The sequence below is a fragment of the Phodopus roborovskii genome, unplaced genomic scaffold (genome assembly GCF_943737965.1).
Source record: "Phodopus roborovskii unplaced genomic scaffold, PHOROB, whole genome shotgun sequence".
In the NCBI taxonomy this organism is placed as follows: domain Eukaryota; kingdom Metazoa; phylum Chordata; class Mammalia; order Rodentia; family Cricetidae; genus Phodopus; species Phodopus roborovskii.
The window spans coordinates 28,593,184-28,614,186 of NW_026126459.1; the positions used below are offsets into that span (position 1 = coordinate 28,593,184).

Here is a 21,003-nt window from a genome sequence, read left to right on the forward strand (position 1 = left end):
ACGTATTTAACCAGGCAAAAGCTCGGTACAAAAATAAGCTGTCAGCAAATGCTTCGTGAATGAATGAATGAGCAGTTGCCACTACCTAATAGTAAAATAGTAACTGTGTTTCTAGAACACTCTGATGAGTTTAAGATGTGCTGTGTCACATGTCTCTTTTATTGATTTTATAATTCTGCAGTTTGCTCCTACACCTGCAATGCCTTAGCAGTTTGTCTCATGCCTGATTCCTTCCTCATGCCTAACTCTTATCTGGATCCACCCTATGGAACATTGCACAACATTCAGAATGACACTGGCCAAGACCATTTTTGTCAGGGTGGGTAGTTCCAATGTCTGTACTAATAGAGCCACTAGTTACACTATAATGGAGAATGTAATTTATTTAATTTAAATTTAAATAGCATCATGTTGTCAGTAGATTATATTTGACATCACATTTCTAGACACTTACCCAGTTTTTATCTTTTTGCATTTGTTATGCTGAAGTATTCTTTTTAAAAAAATATGCATAGCTCTTTTATTCATTTATTATCTATATCTCTATACTTACCCTTGGTGATTGCAATAATGGTCTACCACAGACAGCAGGTTAAACAAGAAAGCTTAGTTTGGAGAGTCAGAAATTCCAAATAGGTGTCACTTGCACATCAAGGAGTTCACATTACTCTGGGAAGGATGAGTAAACCACCCATTTTCTTGCCTTTTCCAGCTTCTAGAAGCTTCAAATATATTCTCTGACTAATGATTCCTCCCCATTGTCAAGGCCTACAAATAGGCAACTCCAATGGTATGGTATGAAGGGCCTATAAATGTATTACTAACAGTTTTGACATTAGAAGTCTAAAATGGGTTGCATCAGGCTAAATTCAATGTGTAGACAAGCTTGCCCCTCTGGAGACTCTAAAAGATAATTCATGTCTTTGCCTTTTTAGTTTTCTTAGAAGAAGCCAGAATCCCTCTTGTTCTTGTCACAGTCAGAGGAATGGCACATTCATATCTCCCCTTGGCTCTGATCTCTTCCTTCTGGGCTGCATCTCTTCTATCTCCTTCCTTTCATTTACACACATGTGCTCACAGGAGGCCTACATAGTTGCCCCAGGCTCATCTGAAGGTAAGCTATTGGCAGCCATGATTTCATGAGCAAACATTACTGTCCTTCTCTACAGGAGGCAATATACACACAGGTTTCAGAGATCAGAGGATGGAAATGATTCATCCACGCCCATTTTAGCACATAATTCAGGTTCTGTGTACTCAGGAACTTCCTCATTACTGTTTCCTAGGAGACGTGCTTGTACACACAAGAAATGAATATTTACTGAATAAACTAACTTTCAAATTCCTTTTGATCTAGACATGGTTGTACTTACCTGTAATCCAAATACTCAGGGATTGGAGGCAAAAAGACCAGGGCCTAGAAATAGGCCTAGCAGCTGGAGCAAATGGCTCACTAATCAGAAACACTTGCTTTGTTTGGTTCCCAACACCCAAATGATGTCTTACAATGGCCTGTAACTCCCATTTCTCAGACTTTGATGCCCTATTCTGACTTCCCAGGGAACCAAGCTCACATATGGTAAATATACATACATTTAAGCAAAGCACTTCTACGTATAAAATAAAAATAAGTAAATCTTGGGAGAGAAGCCAGCCTGGACTAGGAAGACATCCTGTTTCAATAAAATGTAAACATCTATTTTTGTGTTTATTTATTTTGGTTTTTTGAGACAGGGTTTCTCTGTGCTACAGTTCTGACTTTACTAGAACTCACTTTGTAGAAATCTACCTGACTCTGCTTCCCAGTGCCTGGATTAAAGGATTAAAGGATTAAAGGGTTAAAGGCATGTGCCCTGCCAGATTTAAACAGTTTTCATGAACAAAAATATCCCTTTCTCCTCTCTTTCTCTTTCTCTTTCTCTTTCTCTTTCCCTGCTTCTGCCTCTCTCTCTCTCTCTCTCTCTCTCTCTCTCTCTCTCTCTCTCTCTCTCTCTCTCTCTCTCTCCTGCTCTCTTTCCCTCTCCTTCCCTCTCTTGTAAGTGTATATGTGTGTGCTGTATGTATACATATTCCCCTGTATAAACACACGAATGTGTCCAGGTATGTTTGGGCATATATGTGCACAGGGGCCTGAAGTTGATGTCACATTTCCTCCTCAATCCCACTCCACTTATTTATTGAGTCAGAGCCTTGTTCTGAGCATAGAGTTCATCCAGTTCAAGCTGGACTTGCTAGCCAGCTTACCTCGGGGAACCAGCCCTGCCTCCAGAGTGCTGGAATTACAGACCTACCTTTAACACTGATGAGCCATCTCCCTAACTCTAAAATTTATTTTTAAAGAAACAATTTCTGACTATGTATTTTGAGAATTAGAGAATTTAAAACAAAAAAGAATATAAAAAAAGTAATTCATATTATACTTTAAAGGACATATTAATTTTCTATTGTATCCCTTTATAGAAACGTTTCAAACCTTCAAAGCATTAAATACTGGTTTTCTGATGTATGTCCATGGTCATAGCCTTATAAAGTCATTTTAAAAGATTATTGTTAAAGAGGCTGCACCAATGAAATTTAAACTTATATTCAAGAATATTATCTCAAATTGGTATTTTTGTATAAAAATTAGCTCTTTTGAATGCCTAAAATGAATATTGAATGTCTCTCAGATATATTTTTATGAATACTTATCTACTATAAATTCCTCTAAACTCACAATATAAAATTATATTGTCTCGTAAAACATCTAAATTAGTCAACAGAACATGTAGTATTAATTCTCAGTAGAATAACATAAGCATACAACTTAATAAGTCACTTAAAATTTTCAATGAAGTAGTGGAATTACAGTTGAACATTAGTTGTCATAGTAACTGAATAATGTAAAGAAAACAAAATTTCAGTCTAAGCAACTGGTAATATGACTACAATTCTATCTGTATTTTACACATCATGGTGAATGACATGCATGTTATGTTGAAGGAAGTAGCCAAACATTCTACACAGTCTAAAGAATTCATAAACTATCTTATACATATATGTTTTTTCTACATGTTGTTTCTGGAATATATGGTACTCCAAATACAATCCATACTAAAAGTATTTATTACATTAAATTATTTTCTTTCTTTTTCTTCTCTATTGTTCCTATGGTGGTTGACATAGCCAGTTGCTTTTAGAGATGATGTCTTATTATGTACCCCAGCTGACCTCTGTCTAAAAGCTAAAAAGTACCAGTCATTTTTTTCCTGCCTCCTTGCCCTTCACAGCTGAGGTTCCAAGCTTGTACAGGACATGTGGCTTTCACATGGGTGCTGGCATCTGAACTTTTGTCCTCACCACTGGGCACCAAATGCTCTTAGCCACTAAACCATTTCTTTAGCCCTTAAATGATTTGTTAATGGTACATGTTTTAATATACTTGGGGGGAAAATTCCAAAAGGAGAATTTAGAGATGGGTTGTATAATCACAGGATTTGGAAAGCTGCAATGATAAAAGAATTTTGAGGTTGAAGGCATCAAGTCCTAGGTTCACAGAGAGACTCTGCCTCAAATAAATAGAAGGTAATAGAGGAAGACACACACACACACACACACACACACACACACACACACGTAAATAATCCTTAAAAATATATTTCGATGGGCTGGAGAGATGGCTCAGTGGTTAAGAGCACGTTGTCTGCTCTTCAAAAGGACCCAGGTTCATTTCCCACACACATGGCAGCTCCTAAATGTCTATAATTCCAGTTCCAGGGTAACTGATCTGATACTGTCACAAGGACATACATGCAGGCAGAATACCAATGTTTATATATACAGAATATATATATATATATATATATATATATATATATATAGAGAGAGAGAGAGAGAGAGAGAGAGAGAAAGTTTAACTATAAGCAAAAGCAAAGAAACAAACACTTATACAGAAAATTTTCAAACATTCACTAAAGGACTTTCTAAGAACATTTATATAAAAAAGGCACAAGAATATATAAATATATAATTTATTTTCAATAATAATCACACAAACATGACCCTGCTACCTGTTTGAGGAGATGTTAGCTAGGTGACTTTGCAACCTGACTCAACAGAGTCTACCAAATGGAATTCCCATCTAGATTATTGTCTACCTCAAAATATCTTGTCATACATACCAGCAAAAGAGAGACTGGAATGTAATGTGCTTTGGATGAAAAAGTAAAAATGTGGGCTAATTTTTCAGTGGAACTAAATATTTTGGGGTATTCCTATTTGAAGAAAATTTTTCCCAAGGGTTTGTTCAAAATGCCCTATTCCTTCTGGTATGTCCTGTCTTGAAGACAACATTTTTAGCATCAATAAAATCAGTAGAATTATAAACTATTTAAAATATGACATAGTCATAAATTATAATTTCTTTTTTTTTACTTAAATAGAAAAATTTAGGGGGACATTTAATTTTTAAATATGCCTTTACTTCTCTTTCTTTTCATTGGCAACAAGTTCATATCTTATACTCTATGGCATTTCTATAATCTAGCATAATAATAAAACATAGTACATATCCAGTGAATATTTGCTGAATTTTAATTGCAAGTATTACAGATAATTGCTCAATAATGACTAGATGTGGCCCTGAATCTCATCACAGCAATTCCTATAGATAAGAGAAATGACTGATACTATAGTAATGAATTATTTGTGGGAAATTATGTTATATTTATGATGGTAGAAAATATCAGCATCATGTATAGATTAAACATATCCAAGCCAAGAATTTCATGAACTCTTGATTAAATCATAGTCCTCTGATTTACTTTAATACTTTAGTAATAAACATTTATTGGTATAAAATTATACTAATACAATACAAAACCTTATATATCATGCTCATCATTTTATCAATATCCAAGAGGCCCTTTTGTTGAGAAAGAGTGCACAAATAAAAGAAATTACCTGAGTTGGATTTTGGTCAAATAAAATTACACAAATGGCTATTACATGAAGTTAGTTCAGAAGTCAATATATTTGAGTATACCTGAACACCTAGAAATTTTAATTTAGTCCCTAACTTTGTGTATATGTTATCAAAGGCCATCAGAAAATTTCACATAGCCAGATTTTAAGAATACAATGACTTACATCCCCTGAAAAAAAGCAAATTATATTTAAGGGCTTTCAGATGGCCAAGAACACCTCTCATGTACCGAAGAGTCTATTCAGTTGGTGACACTGTGCTCTTTATGTACTCTCTAATTTAGCACGGCTCCATTTGGAGTTGAGTGTCAGTTTTATTAAAGTGTATCATGCACTTGGACCATGTTCACTGTCTGTCATCCTTTCCTGATCACTCTTTCCTCCCACTACCCTTCCCTCTTCTCAAATAGTCCCCCTAAAAATTTAATGCCATACATACATACATACATACATACATACATACATACATACATACACACACACATAATTCTCAGGATATAAGAGAAAAACATATCTTTATTCCTAGAAATGCATTATATTTCATTTAGCATAGTTGACTTCCAGTTCCATCTAAGTCCTTACAAATGATGTAATTTTATACTTTATTATGATGAGACATGAATAGGGAAGAGATAATACTTAAAACTCCTTTGTACATACATACTATGTTTTCTTTATGCAGTCATCTTTTCTTATACAAGACTGATTCTACAATTTGCCTATCAGACTGGATCTTATTATTTCATGCATTTGAGCTAGAAATACAATGCAGAGCTTTTTTTTTTTTTTTAATACAGAGGGTTTGTGTGTCTGCCCATACATCATTCACTCTTGTTTCCTACTTAGAATAAATGTCTCAGAGTGAAATTCCAGCAGAACTCTGGGAAATAAATGTTCTCATATATCATTCACGGTCTGTGAAGAAAAGATGGGAGAGAAACACAGAAATGAAAGAAAGCCAAACAGTGTGGTCTAAAGTGTCTGGGCTCAGGAAATACTAATACAGTGAATCACAGCTACATATTTAGAGTGAACGTTTTCATGTCTTCTAATTAACATTCCTATAAAAAATATGAGAAATTAAGAAGTGAAGAAATAGGATAATATATGCTCTACTCTTCAGACAAGGTCCACAACCAGATCACATGAGCTTCCATTCATCTCTCAAATCCTCCTTTTTCTCTCCTTCTCTTCCCTTTTCACCTTCTACCTTTCCTTGTTAATTATATACAATTACTGCTGTCACTATAAGGATGAACTGTCAACTTAGTTGGAACATAATGTTGTTGGGGGAAATTAGCATCTATAAGTCATAGCTACATCCTCCAAGAAATAATTAGAAACCTGGATCACAGTAAACCCTAATTTAAAAGGACACAAATACATCACCCACAGAAAATATGTATTGTGGTCCCAATGGTCCAACTGTGTGCATCATATACTCAGTAGTATTATAACTTTAGTCTGACCTTGGTGAAGAAAATTTACATGAATCCTTAACAACAGAGCTTAACAACATTATACCACATAGTTTGAAGAAAGCTTCTGAGGCCCAGAGAATTTGAGTCACTTCCCCCAAATCACTAAGTGACCCCATGACAGAGCTGCAATTAGAATTTAGTATCCCTGTGTCCTGGTCCAGTTTTAAATTGGAACCTTTTCATTAAAATTATTTCAACAATTCATTCATGAAAGAAAGTTACAGCCTGTTTAGTTGAAGCTCTCATCTTGTTAACTGCATGTTTCCCCCTCTACAAGCAGTCTTAAAATATACCAGAAGGCAGACAGGCCTGAGGGAAGATGGGGAGCCTTTGTATAAACACTCAGCTGATTGCTGGGGATTTTTGTCAGCTTTTTGCTCCAAGTCGCTTCCAACCCACTGAAAAATAGATGCCAAGCTACAAATAGGACCTTGGAGCTAACTGGTTTTGAGACTAACTTCCTGATGAGACTTGAATAAGGAAGAGATAATGATTACAGTAGATCTCCATCTCAGAGGAAGGTACAATTTGCTCACAGGAAAATTGAAGTCTGGTTATAAAATAGGAAAATGTGTCAAGGAACCTTACATTTTATTGTCTTTCTGTTCAGCTGTCTCACTTAACTGATTGGAATTGCTTGCATCCCCTCAGGCGCCCCTTCTTCCCATGGACTTTACCCTCTCTCAACCCTGACTCCTGATGCCCACACAGTGCTGACTGGACAGGGCCAGAAGAGTTTGCTCAAGGGTAACTTGAATCCTCCTGGTGAGATTTCTCAGAAAGAAAAGACAAACCAGAGGAGTAAAGAAGAGGAACGTGCATTTCAAAGTCATTGAAGGGATTTGTTTATGGGAAGCAAATCCCAATTCCCTTGACCAGTTCATCCTGAGGCATGTCTTATATGACAGCTTTAGGACTACATCCTGAAGAACTTTTTAAATTTTCAGTTCCTGTTATAGTAGTATTGAGGTGATTGCAATGTTTTGATGGGTAATCTGTTGACAAGGATAGAGCATCTTTGAAAAACTGAAGTTCATGTTCCAGAGATGAACTCCAGAGTCAATGAAACACTTTGTCAGCAAATTCTAATGGCAAAAGAATATTGGTGAAATGTCTCAAATACAAATTGCCATATAAGGAGTTCACATTACAGAAAAAAAAAACTATTACTTAATCTATACATGAGAGCATGTGGAGCATGTTAGTTCCCTGCAGAGTAGAATGTAAGTAATTTTGATAGGAGGCAATTCTGATAGGAGGTCAAGCTAGGAGGGAGAGTCTCAAATTTGAAGCAAAATTTAAGGAAGTTAAGAAGATGGTACCCAAAGCTGAGTGTGGTGTCACATGCAATCCCAGCACTTGGGAGAGAGATAGATGGATCTCTGTGAGTTCAAGGCCAGCCTGGTCTACATGTGAGTCCCAGAACAGCCAGGACATGGCAGAGAGACCCTCTCAAAAAGCCAAACCAAAACAAACAAAAAGTAAACAAAGTAGAAGGTGTCACCCATACAAAGCTGCAACATAAGACCTTGAAAAGGCAAAAGTAAATATGGTGTCAAAATTCTGAACATTTTCCTCCAGAGAAAATTAAAAATGTTCCCCTTTTAAGAAAAATGAGACTAAATTAAAATGTCATGTATATCAAAATTGATATTTTTTTCTTTATTAAGAACTGGACCTGCTCTTCCTTCTAGCACAGGTTCTCAACCTGTGGGTCATGACCCCTTTAGGATTTGAATGACCCTTTCACAGGGGTCTCCTAGAACCATCAGAAAACACAGATATTTGCAATACAATTCATAACAGTAGCAAAATTACCCTTTCGAAGTAGCTGTGGTGATATATTATTTATGATTTATTAAAACTTGCCTGAGGATTCAAAAAAGCAAAGCCAACCTCAAGCTATAGATGTCAGGTAGTGGTGGTACACATCATTAATCCCAGGACTCAAGAGAAAGTGAGATGGATCTTGGAGTCCAAGACCACCCTGGTCTACTGGAGAGTGAATCAGAGCTCACACCTTTAGTTCCAGGATTTGAAAAGCAAAAGATAGAGGCAAAAGAATTAGTCTATAGCCTTGTTGAGGAGAACAAAGCAGTCTAAGTGATTTTAAGGAGCAGTAAAGTCAGGAGCAGTTTGAGGATAGCCCTTTGAGTCTGTGGTGAGATAGAGGTAAGAGCTAGTGGCCTACTGCTTTGATTTTCTGACCATCAGCTTGAAGCTTGAACCCCCAACACCAGTCTCTTGGGGATCACCTCAACATGAGGAACTGTATTGAAGGGTCACAGATGGCAGGAAGATGAGTCAGCCATGGTGAGGTGCACATTTACCAAATGTACAAGGTATATTTTACATGTCAATTGAATGGAAATAGCATGATAGCATGTGTTGTATTAATTTAATTCCATTCTGTCATCCTCCATTAATCTGGACACAGATATTCACAGTGGAACCTCGACTGTCTTCGTTGTTTCATCTGAGATGAATTCTGTTGAGTTCGCCCTGATTCTATATAAGAGTTGGAATGATTGCAGTCATTTTTCCTCTTAACAAACAACAGATTCTGAGTGTGGTGAAACCACCCTGGGTAGTGAGACTGTAAAAGCCAGAGGCTGTGGAGGACTGAGGAAAGCTGTACTCAGGAACTCATAGCAGTCATGCTTGCTGCACAAGGTCAAACCAGTCAGCAGGGCTGTGGTGGCACATGCCTCTAATCCCAGTACTTGGAGGCAGAGTCAAGTGAATCTCTGTGAGTTCGAGGCCAGCCTGGTCTACAGAGAGAATTCCAGGACAGCCAGGACTATTCTGAGAATTGCTATCTCAAAAAGGAAGAAAAGGGGAAGGAAGGAAGAAAGGAAGGAAGGAAGGAAGGAAGGAAGGAAGGAAGGAAGGAAGGAAGGAAGAAAGGAGAGTAAAGATCAAGCCAGTAACATTCAACATTTTAGCTTGGATGAAGAAGGGGCTTATGAATCCCCCACCCTATCCAAGGAGCTAATGGTAGCTGATGGCTGATATGGAAGGAAAGGTCAGTTTCTTTAAAGTTATGGTCCCCTGCCATACTGACATACTCCAGTGGATGGCTAGACATTCATATGTATATGAAACTCTCATTGGACTCCATGGGCTGTATATTTTTTTAAAAAATAAGAAAAATGCATGGAGATGGAAGGGGAATATGGGGTGGTGAATTGAAGGAAAGAGTAAGATGGATGTGATGTAAATGTACACAAGTGTAGACTGGCAAAGAATAAAGTATCATATTTTAAAAAAGAAAATATAAAGCACTCAGGAAAAAATTTTTAGAAGCATCCAAAAAGACATCCTACTATGACACTGTGCTGGTTGGCCTTTGTTAACTTGAAACAAACCTAGACACATCTAGAAAGAGGGAATCCAATCGAGAAAATGCCCCATCAGAGTACTTGTGGGCAAGTGTGTAGTACATTTTGTTGATTGTTGTGGGACAGCCTCGCCCATTGTGAGTAGTGTGCTCCTGAGTTGTATAAGGAAGCAAATTGAGCAAGCTGAACAAGCTATCAGGAAAACCCATAAGCAGTGTTCCTCCATGCCTTGGCTTCCATCAATATGGAGTGCGACCTATATGCCAAATAAACCCTTTCCTCCTAAGTTACTCTTGATGGTAGTGTTTTCTCACAGCAGTGGACACTTAACCAAGTCAGGCACCTTAAGACTTGAATGTAAGTTCCTTGGTAGAATTTTCTGCTATTCCTTTTTCATTGACCTCAGACAGTTTTTCCTTTTCTTTTTCTGATTTTTTTTGTTTGTTTGTTTGTTTGTTTTCAGTACAAATTTTTGCAAAAGAAGGTTATTATATCACAGTATTTTCATTTGCCTTGAAATATCCATCTCTTTTCTAATGTTTCAAAGAGGATATAAGTTTTCTGGTAAATGTCAGAGAGATTTTGTTTCTCTAGCCAAGACCAGAAAGCATTTTCTTTTCTCATGATAGTCAGTAAATCTCACTGTCCACCATCTACCTTATCATAAATTTCAACTAAAACTTTTAGCACTTGCGTGACAAACATGATTCTCAAAATTAAAATGTAACTTGTCACTTACTGAAGATGAAGTTCTAGAAAATTGAGAATGAAGAGACTTTAAAAATACTTTGAAATTAACATGAATGAACCTGATAGATTCTTTTACTGAAGGAGCAAATAAATATGTAATAGGTAATGAAAGTAAGAAAAATACTGAATCTCTAAAGTAAAGTATAGTGCTATGAGACCACCCCATATCTTCAGAGTTAAACAATAAGAAAACTTAATGCTTATGACCAGAGAACAACCATGTTGGGTATCACAGACTGAATAAAACAATTTCATTGTAACAAATTATTGAGTAAAATTTCATCTTAGTCTCTCCTCTTGGATTAATCCCACATCTTGTTATCATTGTTGTGATTTCCTTTACATTTGTAGAACTGAGAAGCAAGAAAAGTCTTGCAGAATCCGAAAAGTGCCTAACTTTCAACAGTGTTTACTTTCTGGAGTCAATCACAAATGTCCTGGAGTGAAGTACTTTAGCAGACTATGGAGAAAGAGGAAACTCACTATAAAGTTTGGGGAAGATGCTCAACTCACTACTGTACCCAGGAAGTCCTGGAGCTCTCTTCTACATCCCTTTGCCGTGAAGCAACTTCTCTTGCTGCAAATGTAATCCCAGAGAAAGGAGGGTAGAAAATTGAATTCCAATTTTCAATAGAGTCTTTTATGATTCATATTTTCAAAAAATCAATTCTGAAGCAGACTGAGTTGGTACAGACACAGAGGGGCACTGGTATATGGGTGGAGTGTGCTTGGTTTGTATGCCTCTGAAATGATCCAAGAGAAGCAGACTACAAACCAGGAGGACATGCAGCCTCCTGGCACAAGCTACCTGAGCAGCCTTTTGTTTCCTTGTTTTTGTCTTGGCACTACAGAGATGACAGATAACTAAAGGTAGTTTAGTTAATTTTAAAATTTGAGCCCATCTATCTGAATATGCACTCGCGGTAGGCTTAAGAGAACCTTTTGATATGTTTGGCTAAAAGGAAAAAACATGAAATGAATTCATGATAATGGTCTCTATTTCTCAAAAGATGAAGAATTAGCATCAATATACTTGACCACTTAGAGAACATAGAGAGAAGTGAAAGAGGTTAATCACTACAGATTAATCAACTAAAACATTGCAATGACCCGAGAAAGGATGCCACACACTATTAAACATAAATAAGAAATAATTATAGCTGTTTACATACAGGAAATGAGATCAGTAACCCTGAAAGTCAGTGGGATAATTCTGACTTTTTTTTATTACAAAAACAGAAAAGGACACAGGGTATTAATAAACAATGGAATATATTAAGCATGGTATGGTGGTCAAGTCAAATTGGAAGATTCTGGGGTAAACATAAGCTCTAAAAAAAAAAAATAAGGAACAGACACGAGGAAAAAATCCTTCACATATGGTTCACATGGTGTGTACATGCATATGTGCATGGGAGTGTGTGCCTGTGTTGGGGGTGGGTGCACAGCACTTTGGAGTGAGAACTACAAGAGACTTTTTTATTGTGAAGTAAAGAATGACAAGTCATGTTAAGAAGGCATGCAAGCCAATACGCATGACCCTTGCTATCTCTTCAAACTATGAGCTCCCAAGGAAGAATTAGAAAGTTAAAATGGACTTATATCTAGTTTTATATTGCATTGGTAAAAATTGGGTGTATGTAGGTATTGACAGGAAATGGCCATATGAGAGACAAGAATACAGACTTAGCTGACATTGCAGTAACCCAGGGATGAAAGATGAGGGCTTGTACTGAAAAAAATTGTAATAAAGGTGAAGAAGAGTTATATATGAGAAATATTTAGTAAATGAAAAGGCAAAATTGGTGACTAGTTAGAAATTTTTTGACTGAAGGATACAATGATGTTGCCTTTAACTGACATAAGTTCCATGTAAGAAAATAGCCCATCTTGGAGGGTGGACAGTTAACTGAGATTTAGATACATAAACTCAAAATGGTTCTAGGTGGCTATACATATACTCTAGAATTCATGTGAAAGAATTGGGATTGGTGGGAGACTTATGAGTTAGCATTAGTCACAAAGCAAAATTCTTGACAATGCAGAAGCTTCCTAGATGACCTAAAAAGGCAATATCCTGACAGAACCATTAAAGAAGGAAAAAAGGCTAGTGGGAGAAAAAGAGGACTCCTATGAGTAAACAAGCAAAGAAAGTCAGGGAGGGGAGGGAAAACCTTCAGAGAACTGCATTTCTGAAACTCTACAATGATCAATAGTGTTAATCCAGGAGAAAGTCCTTTTAAACTGAAGACAGGAGCCATCAAATTAGCATGCATGCTATTCCTTACTGCACTAGCTTACATGGATGGGGAAAGGGATAGGCAGCTGGAGAGGAGGGGGAACAAAGTCAGAGTCCAGTGGGAAAAAAATGAAGTATGGGAGGGAAGGGAAACAGGGACAGAAATCTTGACTACTCTTTTTTGGAAGCAGTTGGTCTCAGAAAGAAGACATGAGTTCTGGGAGATGGTTGAACTTGCTCAGGGGCTAGGAAGAAAGCACCAAGAGCAAGTAAGTAGGCAAGAAGTTGAAGAGGCTATGAGTGATATTAGTTCCTCTCTTTGAGAAGATGGAAAACAAGAAAGTTATAAAACAAATCCACGGAATACTTCAAAAACGAAAGTCTACATTTTGTTTAAAAGGAAAAGATTGTACTGCTGGAGCTCATTCATTTCTGTCATGACTGGAATAAGTGTCCATATTTTGTGCCATAGTTAAAGCTCCAGAATCCAATTGCAAGACTGTCTTGTTTCCTCCCATTTTTGATGAAGATGCAAAGGACTTTGAAGGTTGCAGAGCTGCAGCGATGTCAAGAACACAGTTCTCGTACACAGTGGAGGAATCGAGGCTGACTCTCCTTGAGAAGTGACCAAGGGCAGGCTAGTTCCCATCAAAAACTGAAGCCACAGTTCTGAATGAAAACAAAGCCACAAGAAAACTATGATACTATCTTCTTCCTAGATCTAAGCTTTGAATGAGTAAACATTTCAGTTTGCACATTACACCAAAATGATGAAGAGATGAATGGAATGTATTTGTGTTAATTTATTAATGCTGTTGACATGAGTGATTTCTCCCTAGAAGGCAAGGTGTAGTTAGGAAAGTATTGCTTCACTGGATTTTCCCCTACTGAATAAATTCAGTAAAAGATGGATTCACATTAATTTGAAGTGCAGCTTATATATAAAAATTCGAACAAGATAAAAATGCCCCATACAGTTGAACTTCAAAGACAAAGCTTTCTGTTGTAAGGACTGCTCCCCATGTAGTTGGGGCATGGGAAACCAGTTCTTCAGTCTTAGGGCATTTAAAGGTAAGACAATTGTTTGCATCTTTCTGATTAGTCTAACTTTAAAGTGAATTTTTTAGTTATAAAAATGATCATGTACTATGGAGATGGCTCAGTTGGTAAAGTGTTTGCCATGGAAACATGAGAAACTGAGTTAGGATAAACAGGACCCACATAAAAACTTGGGTTGTAGCAAAAGGGAGGCAGAGACAGGAGGATCATATGCCATTCATTGTAGAAAATCAATGAACTGTCCTTTCTCAAAAACAAAACTGAGGGGACAAGAGAGCTGACTAAGCAAATGAAAGCTCTTGTCCCTCTTTCAGAGGACCCAAGTTTGGTTCTTAGCACCTGTGTGTCAGCTCACATCCACCCATAACTCCACTTCCAAACCTGATACCCTGGCTTCTGAGGGCACCACACACATATACATACATGCCTGGAAAATACTCAAAAACACAAAATAAAAGTAAATGGGTAATCTTTGAAAACTAAAAAATATAACTAGGTTACAAGGAGGAACCTAAGAGATTCATGCAAGGTCCCCCACAGAAGGGGAAAGGGACAAGATCTCCTGAGTATTTTGGGAGCTGGGGGAGGGGGAGCAGTGAGTGGAGAAGGAGTTAGGAGAAAGAGAAGGGAAGGAGAGGAGAACGTGTAGGACCAGGAAGATTGAGTGGGGGGATAAATAGACGAGAGTAAGAAAATAGATATCATAATAGAGGAAACCATTATACATTTGAAGAGAAAACTGACTCTAGAGAAATGTCCAGAGGCATACAAAGATTACCCCAACTAACAATCTGAGCAACAGTGGAGAGGCTACCTTAAGTGCCCTTCCCTGATAAAGAGATTGATAACTAATTTATATGCCATTTTAGAACCTTCATGTAGTAGCTGATGAAAACATAATCAGACACAGCTACACACTGAGCAGAACTGGAATCCAGATACAGAGAGGGAGGACAAGACCAGGCTACAGAAACACACAGAGACAGCTTAACTGAACAAAGGGGAGCTAATAAACTCCCCAAACTGATAGCTGGGAAACCAGCATTGGACCGACTCAAACCACCTGAACATGGTTCTCAATTAGAAGGCCTGCACAGTCTAAGGGATCTCTGACTGTGGAACCAGGATGTATCCCTTGTGCACAAAAGGACTTTGGGAATACATTCCCCATGGAGATATACTCCCTTAACCTAAAGACAGGAGGGAGGGCCTAGACCTTACTCTAAATGACTTGACAGATTTTGATCCCTCCTGGAAAGTCTCACCCTCCCTGTGGAGTGGGTGGGGAATGGGATTGAAGGGGGGTCAGGGAGCATAGGAGAATAGGAGGGAGAGGGAACTTGGATCAATATGCAAAATAAGAACTAATAAAAATAAAACAAAACAAAAAAGAAAACTAAAAAATAAAAGTAAAGGCTAAGAACTCATCTGGTAAATCCTGTCTATCTTATCTTGATCTCCAGAACCCACATAAAGATGGAAGGAAAGAACTGACCCCACAAAATACTGACCTCACAAACAGACATATATCACACACTAACAGTAAATTGTAAAGTAGAATTAAGAAGTAAAAGAAGATACCTAATGTCAATTTACAGCCTCCACGTACATGTGTATCCACAACCAAGTACATACACATGAACATGTACACACCCATGGAAAAATGTTCAAAGAACTCAAAATTTCAGTAAATTCAGTAATACCTCATGTCATTATCCAGGTCTCTAGAAATAAATCACTGAGAATAATACATACAAGAATGTTGCCTCTATGCTAAATTTGGTTTTTATAACCTTGTACAACCTACCCAAATTTAGATGATAGATTTCTTACTAACAATTCTAATCTTTGCCTCTTACCATTATTGTATCTCTCACATGTAAACATACACTTCTCGATGTTGTGATCTCAGAGTCAAGGAACATTAGGTTAAAATGTCCCCAATCCAACACTAACATATGCCCCATGAGGCCAAAGACATATGATTTATCCTTGACATGGAGCAAAGTCTATGGCTAAAATGATTCCATACTGTCATGTAAAGTTAGCGAAATTCCAGTGTCCCCAAGACTAAGCCTCCTCTTCCTGATTCAGTCTCCCATATTGCACTGAATACATGTTTGGGATGGTCACCATAATCAATTCCAAGCTTGAGTTTAAGTGTATGAAAAACAGGAAAGGAGAGATGAGAGATAAACTCAGCTTTACCTGGGAATATATTGGAATTATGCATGTCCTCTGTGTAGCAGAATTATTTACCTAACACCATGTGGTGGTTAGGCTTTGGATTATCCTTTCCTCAAATGATATAAAATTTGTAATGCTTTACCAGCAAACTTCAGTCAGCCTCACAAGTAAAATGAATCACTAGGAAACCAAAGGCTCCAGAGTTTCCATTTTGGTGCATAGAAGCCACATGCTCTGTACCAGTATCAGAAGGCTGGTCAGACATAATGCAGTGCTTCATCAGTGTGAACAAAGCTCATCATAAAGGTCTGATTCTCAGAGTGCATCCAAGGTTACCACATACGTTTAAAAAGGCTAGGACCTGAATGATATGTTAATACCAAGATCTGTGGGCAATCCTTTATGCAATACTAAATCATGGAGGAAGTACACATTGCACTGGTCAATATAATGGGTTTCCTAACCTCCCATGTGGAGAGAGATGAGTATTCAGAGAGACACTTCACTGTGGTCTATATAATAATTATGTATTTATTATACATGCACACACATTTCTGTTGTGTTCTTGGCTTTTCACTCTGCTCAAAAATGAACAGTTATCAGAGCGCATCACTCAAGTGTTTTGGCCACTGAGACAATTATTTCTAGTGTCCTTGATAGTACAACATTGTAGAATCATGGTCCACCTACAAAATCAACATTTTCCTACCCATTCTTGTATTTTTGTGTGACCATATGACTAAATTCCAGCCAAGTATAAATAAGTTTAAATGTTTTGAAGAGATAGAAGATTCCATTTAAGAAATGCAGAATCACAGCTTTCTCATTCTCTATTCAGACGCCTAGGAAACTACATGCAATGGCCAAATCTCTAGCAGCCACCAAGGACTGTAAAACCAAAGACCATACACTAGGGATAAAAGAACACAGAGAGAAAAAGTTGGAATCTCCAGCTTTTCATCCTACATGAGATCTTCTTTTGCATAAGAAAAAAGCTTCTGTTATATTTTCTAAAACAAAATCATTTCAATAGTAGTGAGTGTAGGACAATTTATGAATATAAATACATTAAGTGATATATTCATCCTGTTTCTTTGTGCCTCCTTTAAAATGACGTCATCCAAGCATGGCTGACTTGACTCGCACACATCTAAATGCTTCCTGTCTGTATTCTTACAAGTCACAGATATAACATCACAAAAAAAAAAAAAAATGCAACACACCCCAATATTAAAAAACAAAGACAAACAAACAACAACAAAAAAACCTGTGTGCATATTTTCTCTTGCTAGTTTGAAACTTGTTTGGGATCAAGTTTCACTGTAGGGTTGTAGCATGGATATCGACAATTTCAATCCATAAGCCACATTTGGCCCTTACACATAATAAATTGGGCTTATGCAATGCTTTCTGAAAAAATGTTCATTTGGAATGCCTAAAGTAGGGATGTTTGTGTCTTCAGTTCTCCACAAGTCCCATCAACCCTAATACACAAAACTATTGCATCACTGTTTATGTTACATGCTTAGCTTCTGGAAACACTGATGAAGTTCACAGTATGTACTCCCTTCTGAGCCTTCTCTCCATCACTCATGCAGTGCTGAATAAAACTATTCAAGTCAATAAATAGTCTTAGGGAAGACTGTCCCCTAAGATTAAGTATGCCTGGTGCTAATAACAAAAATGTGCACCCTTCCCTAGATGTTACATTTTGATTTGGTAATAAAATTTTTCTGAAAATGGCCTAGTATTTTTTTTCTTACAAAAAACAAATGTGGAACATTCCAAAGTCCCCCTACACCATACACACCAGAGGGAGTGTTTGGGGGTGGGGGAGATATTGAAAACCTGATTTTGTCATCTTGGTTACATTATACTTTCAACTAAAGTTAGTCTAACTCCCAAACTCTTTCAGCTTCGAACAAACTTGTAAAATACAAATCAATCTTTAAAGTTGAGCAAGAAGTAGTTCTATTTTGGCCAGAAATGTCTAAAACTTTATTTACTATATCTTAGCCTCCATACGTTCCCACCAGGTTGGCACTGTGCTTGTGTTTCATGATTCACAGTCAAAAGGAAAACAGCTATAACTTACACTAATAAAAGAAAAGACTAAGCTTATAAATATGTATGTTCACATGATGCCATCTTTCTGTAACACATACTCAAGGGAACACAGAGGAAATACCACTCTCCGTGCTACTTATAATAACAATTTGAAAATTGTATGTTTTGACATGCAAGCCTTAGACTTTTCTTTGATATTAAAGCATTCCCCATATGAACTGTTCCTCAAATTAAAAAAAAATTACACAGAACCACTAGAATCTGTCAGAAGAAATGAAATATAACAAGCGTCCACACAGTATCAGTGCACAGCCAAGTATGCATGGGCAGTGAGTCGAATGTAAGTTAAATGGCTTTGAACACACTAGATTACTGAATCACAAATATTATCCTTACTTAGACACACATTTTTATGCAATTAATTTTTATCACACTATTTGAATTACTGTCCACGATGTCTAGGAGAGAATTTATTTCCTTTGTAAAAATCTGTAGTTTGGCATTTGAAGTTTCTTTGCTATTTAATGACACTGGGGTAAAAGAGGTTGGTTCAGAGGCAGAACTTCTTTTGAACCAACCTCATTTTCTTAATTTATGTAAATGAATAGTAGAGAAAGGTAAATCTCTTAGTTTTCAGTAACACCTACAGAATAAACAGAATGACTTAGAAGTGGATTTTAGCAATATAGCCTAGCCTCCAAGACTCTCAAACATCTTACGTCTTTAATTTACACACATATTCAATTATTTCCATATTTTGCAAAAATTAAGAACATAATTTTAATATAAATTGGGAATGAAGTCTGCACAAGCATTTTAATGTTGGTCCCTGGTGGGGGAAGGGAGTGAGCAGACTCCTGGTAATAGACATTTTACTGCTACCCTAATGCTTTGTTTGTTCTCTTCCCTAACTTCTCTGTCCTTGCATTAACAAGCAGCACATACTTTTCATGGCATTATGAAGAAACATGATAAGTTTCACCCTTTATAAATCCCCTCACTCTTTGAAACATAGAAACTGACTTTAAAAGTTCCAAGATTTTAGAAAAGGGCCCCCTCTATGGGACTACGACAGACTTGAAATTCATCTCCAGAATCTTCTTTTCCCTCCTATATGTTCCCTTCTAGAACATATAGCTGCTAAACACAGTTTCTCAACATTTTTTAGAGGTAAAAGACAGGGAGGCAGGAGACAAATGTTTGCCACACACATGAGAAAGACAGTAACAGACATGATTAACACATGCGCTAAGTTAAAATCTCGAGTTCAGGTCTAGGGATGACTCAGATCTACGACGGCCTATTGCAAATGAGAAACCTCAAAAGTTAAGGATTTAACTTTTCTTAAATGAATCAGGAGTCAGTTGCTTTTTGTTGTTCTTGTTGTTTGCTTTGCTTTTATACGATTCCATAGTAGCCATGCTATTTTGCTTAACAATATGACTCAAGCATGATATGCCTTATAAGGAAGGAAAGGAAAAAAAGGAATGAGAGAAAAGGGAGAAAGGGAAGGAAGAAGGGAGGGCGGGAGGGAGGGAAGGAAGGGAGGGAGGAAGGAAAGAAAGAAGGAAGGATGTAAGAGAAATGTCCTTATCAATACCCCACATCAAATTAGTCAAGGCTTGCTGATTTCCTGCCTCCAGCCATCCCCCCCACCCTCCTCACCCCCATCCCCCCACCCCCTATACCCCCCAGGAACCACACTGTCCCGATAACCAAGTCAGTAGGGTGGGAAAACAGCGCAGTTTAAGAAATCTGGCTTCTATCAGCCTCTGTCATGAAGAAATAAACTTGACTCTCTCTCAGTAAGCAAACAAGATTTTAAGATCACAGATGAAAACGTTGGGAGGGGAGGATGAGGCTGTGGGGAGAGAGTAATGAAGAGCAAAGACAAAGGAAATTCCGAGCTATCAGAGTTGCTGCAGAGGTTTCTCTAAACAAAGACTTTCATGAAGCGGCTGAAGTTCGCGCAGGCAGGAATGACTCCACCCTGCCTAGCTTCTGCGGCGGCTTTCCCTGCTCGGAAAGCTCCAGCCCACACAACTGACTCAAAGTGCCTTTGGGGGCTCCGTTTTAAGCACTCTTCTTTTCTTTTAAACATCCTACTCTTTCATTCAGACAAAAAGACTGATCTGACCCTGGCTCTTCCTGGACTGGACGGCAGAATCCCACTCTGCCAGGATGGCAGAAGCCCACTCTGCCAGGACAAGCACAGAAACTCCAGAGTCAAGCTGTTTCCCAGGTACAAGTCCCACAGCCTCCTCCTCAAACTTCAAATAGTCTCTTCTTCACAGTCTTCCAGCAGCTTAACATTCCATCTAGTCCCAAACCAAGCCATAAACACCACAAGCAAAGCAAAAGGCAAACTCACCATTCTCTTGTTCCTGGGCTTTTATTGAGACACAGTGCCCTAATAAAACAGTGAGAATGAGGAGAGGTCTTGCTACCACCCAGTTTGCCATCATGTCTAAATACGAGACATGTGGGTCCTGGGAACGAAGAGTAGATTCTGAGGTCACTGTAGCACCATGAAGTTCGCTGAGGGCTCTTTTACAGCACCAGCCCCCAGGCAGCCTCAGCCTGTTTCAGCACCAGCTCCGGCACAGTCTGCGAAAACTTTTTTCAAGCGATGCAGCTTTAAATAGGAAGAATGCTGCCTCCACTTCTTTTCCTGCCCCTTTCAGCTTGTTCAGGCTCATAACCATCCAGTGTCTGCCAAGCAACCGTCTGATTGATGGTAAACAACCAAATCAGAACGCTTGCTTCTGCCACTTGGGTTTTTGCTACTTCTTGTACACTTTAAGTGCAGATTGAGCCAAACAGAGACAAACTTTTATTTCTTTCTGTTGAGTGTGTGTGTATATGTGGTTTTTCTTTTCTTTTATTTCTTTCTTTCTTTCTTTCTTTCTTTCTTTCT

General features: G+C 37.8%; 1 protein-coding gene across 1 annotated transcript in view; it reads right to left on the minus strand.

Moving 5' to 3' along the window:
- The window catches only part of Col5a2 (collagen type V alpha 2 chain), a 124,852-nt gene extending 104,181 nt beyond the window's left edge, over window positions 1-20,671 (minus strand). The window contains exon 1 of the mRNA XM_051190117.1: window positions 20,458-20,671. Within this exon, the coding sequence (XP_051046074.1) occupies window positions 20,458-20,551 (94 nt within the window). The 5' untranslated portion in view covers window positions 20,552-20,671. The remainder of the gene's footprint in view (window positions 1-20,457) is intronic.
- Window positions 20,672-21,003: the final 332 nt, after the last annotated feature.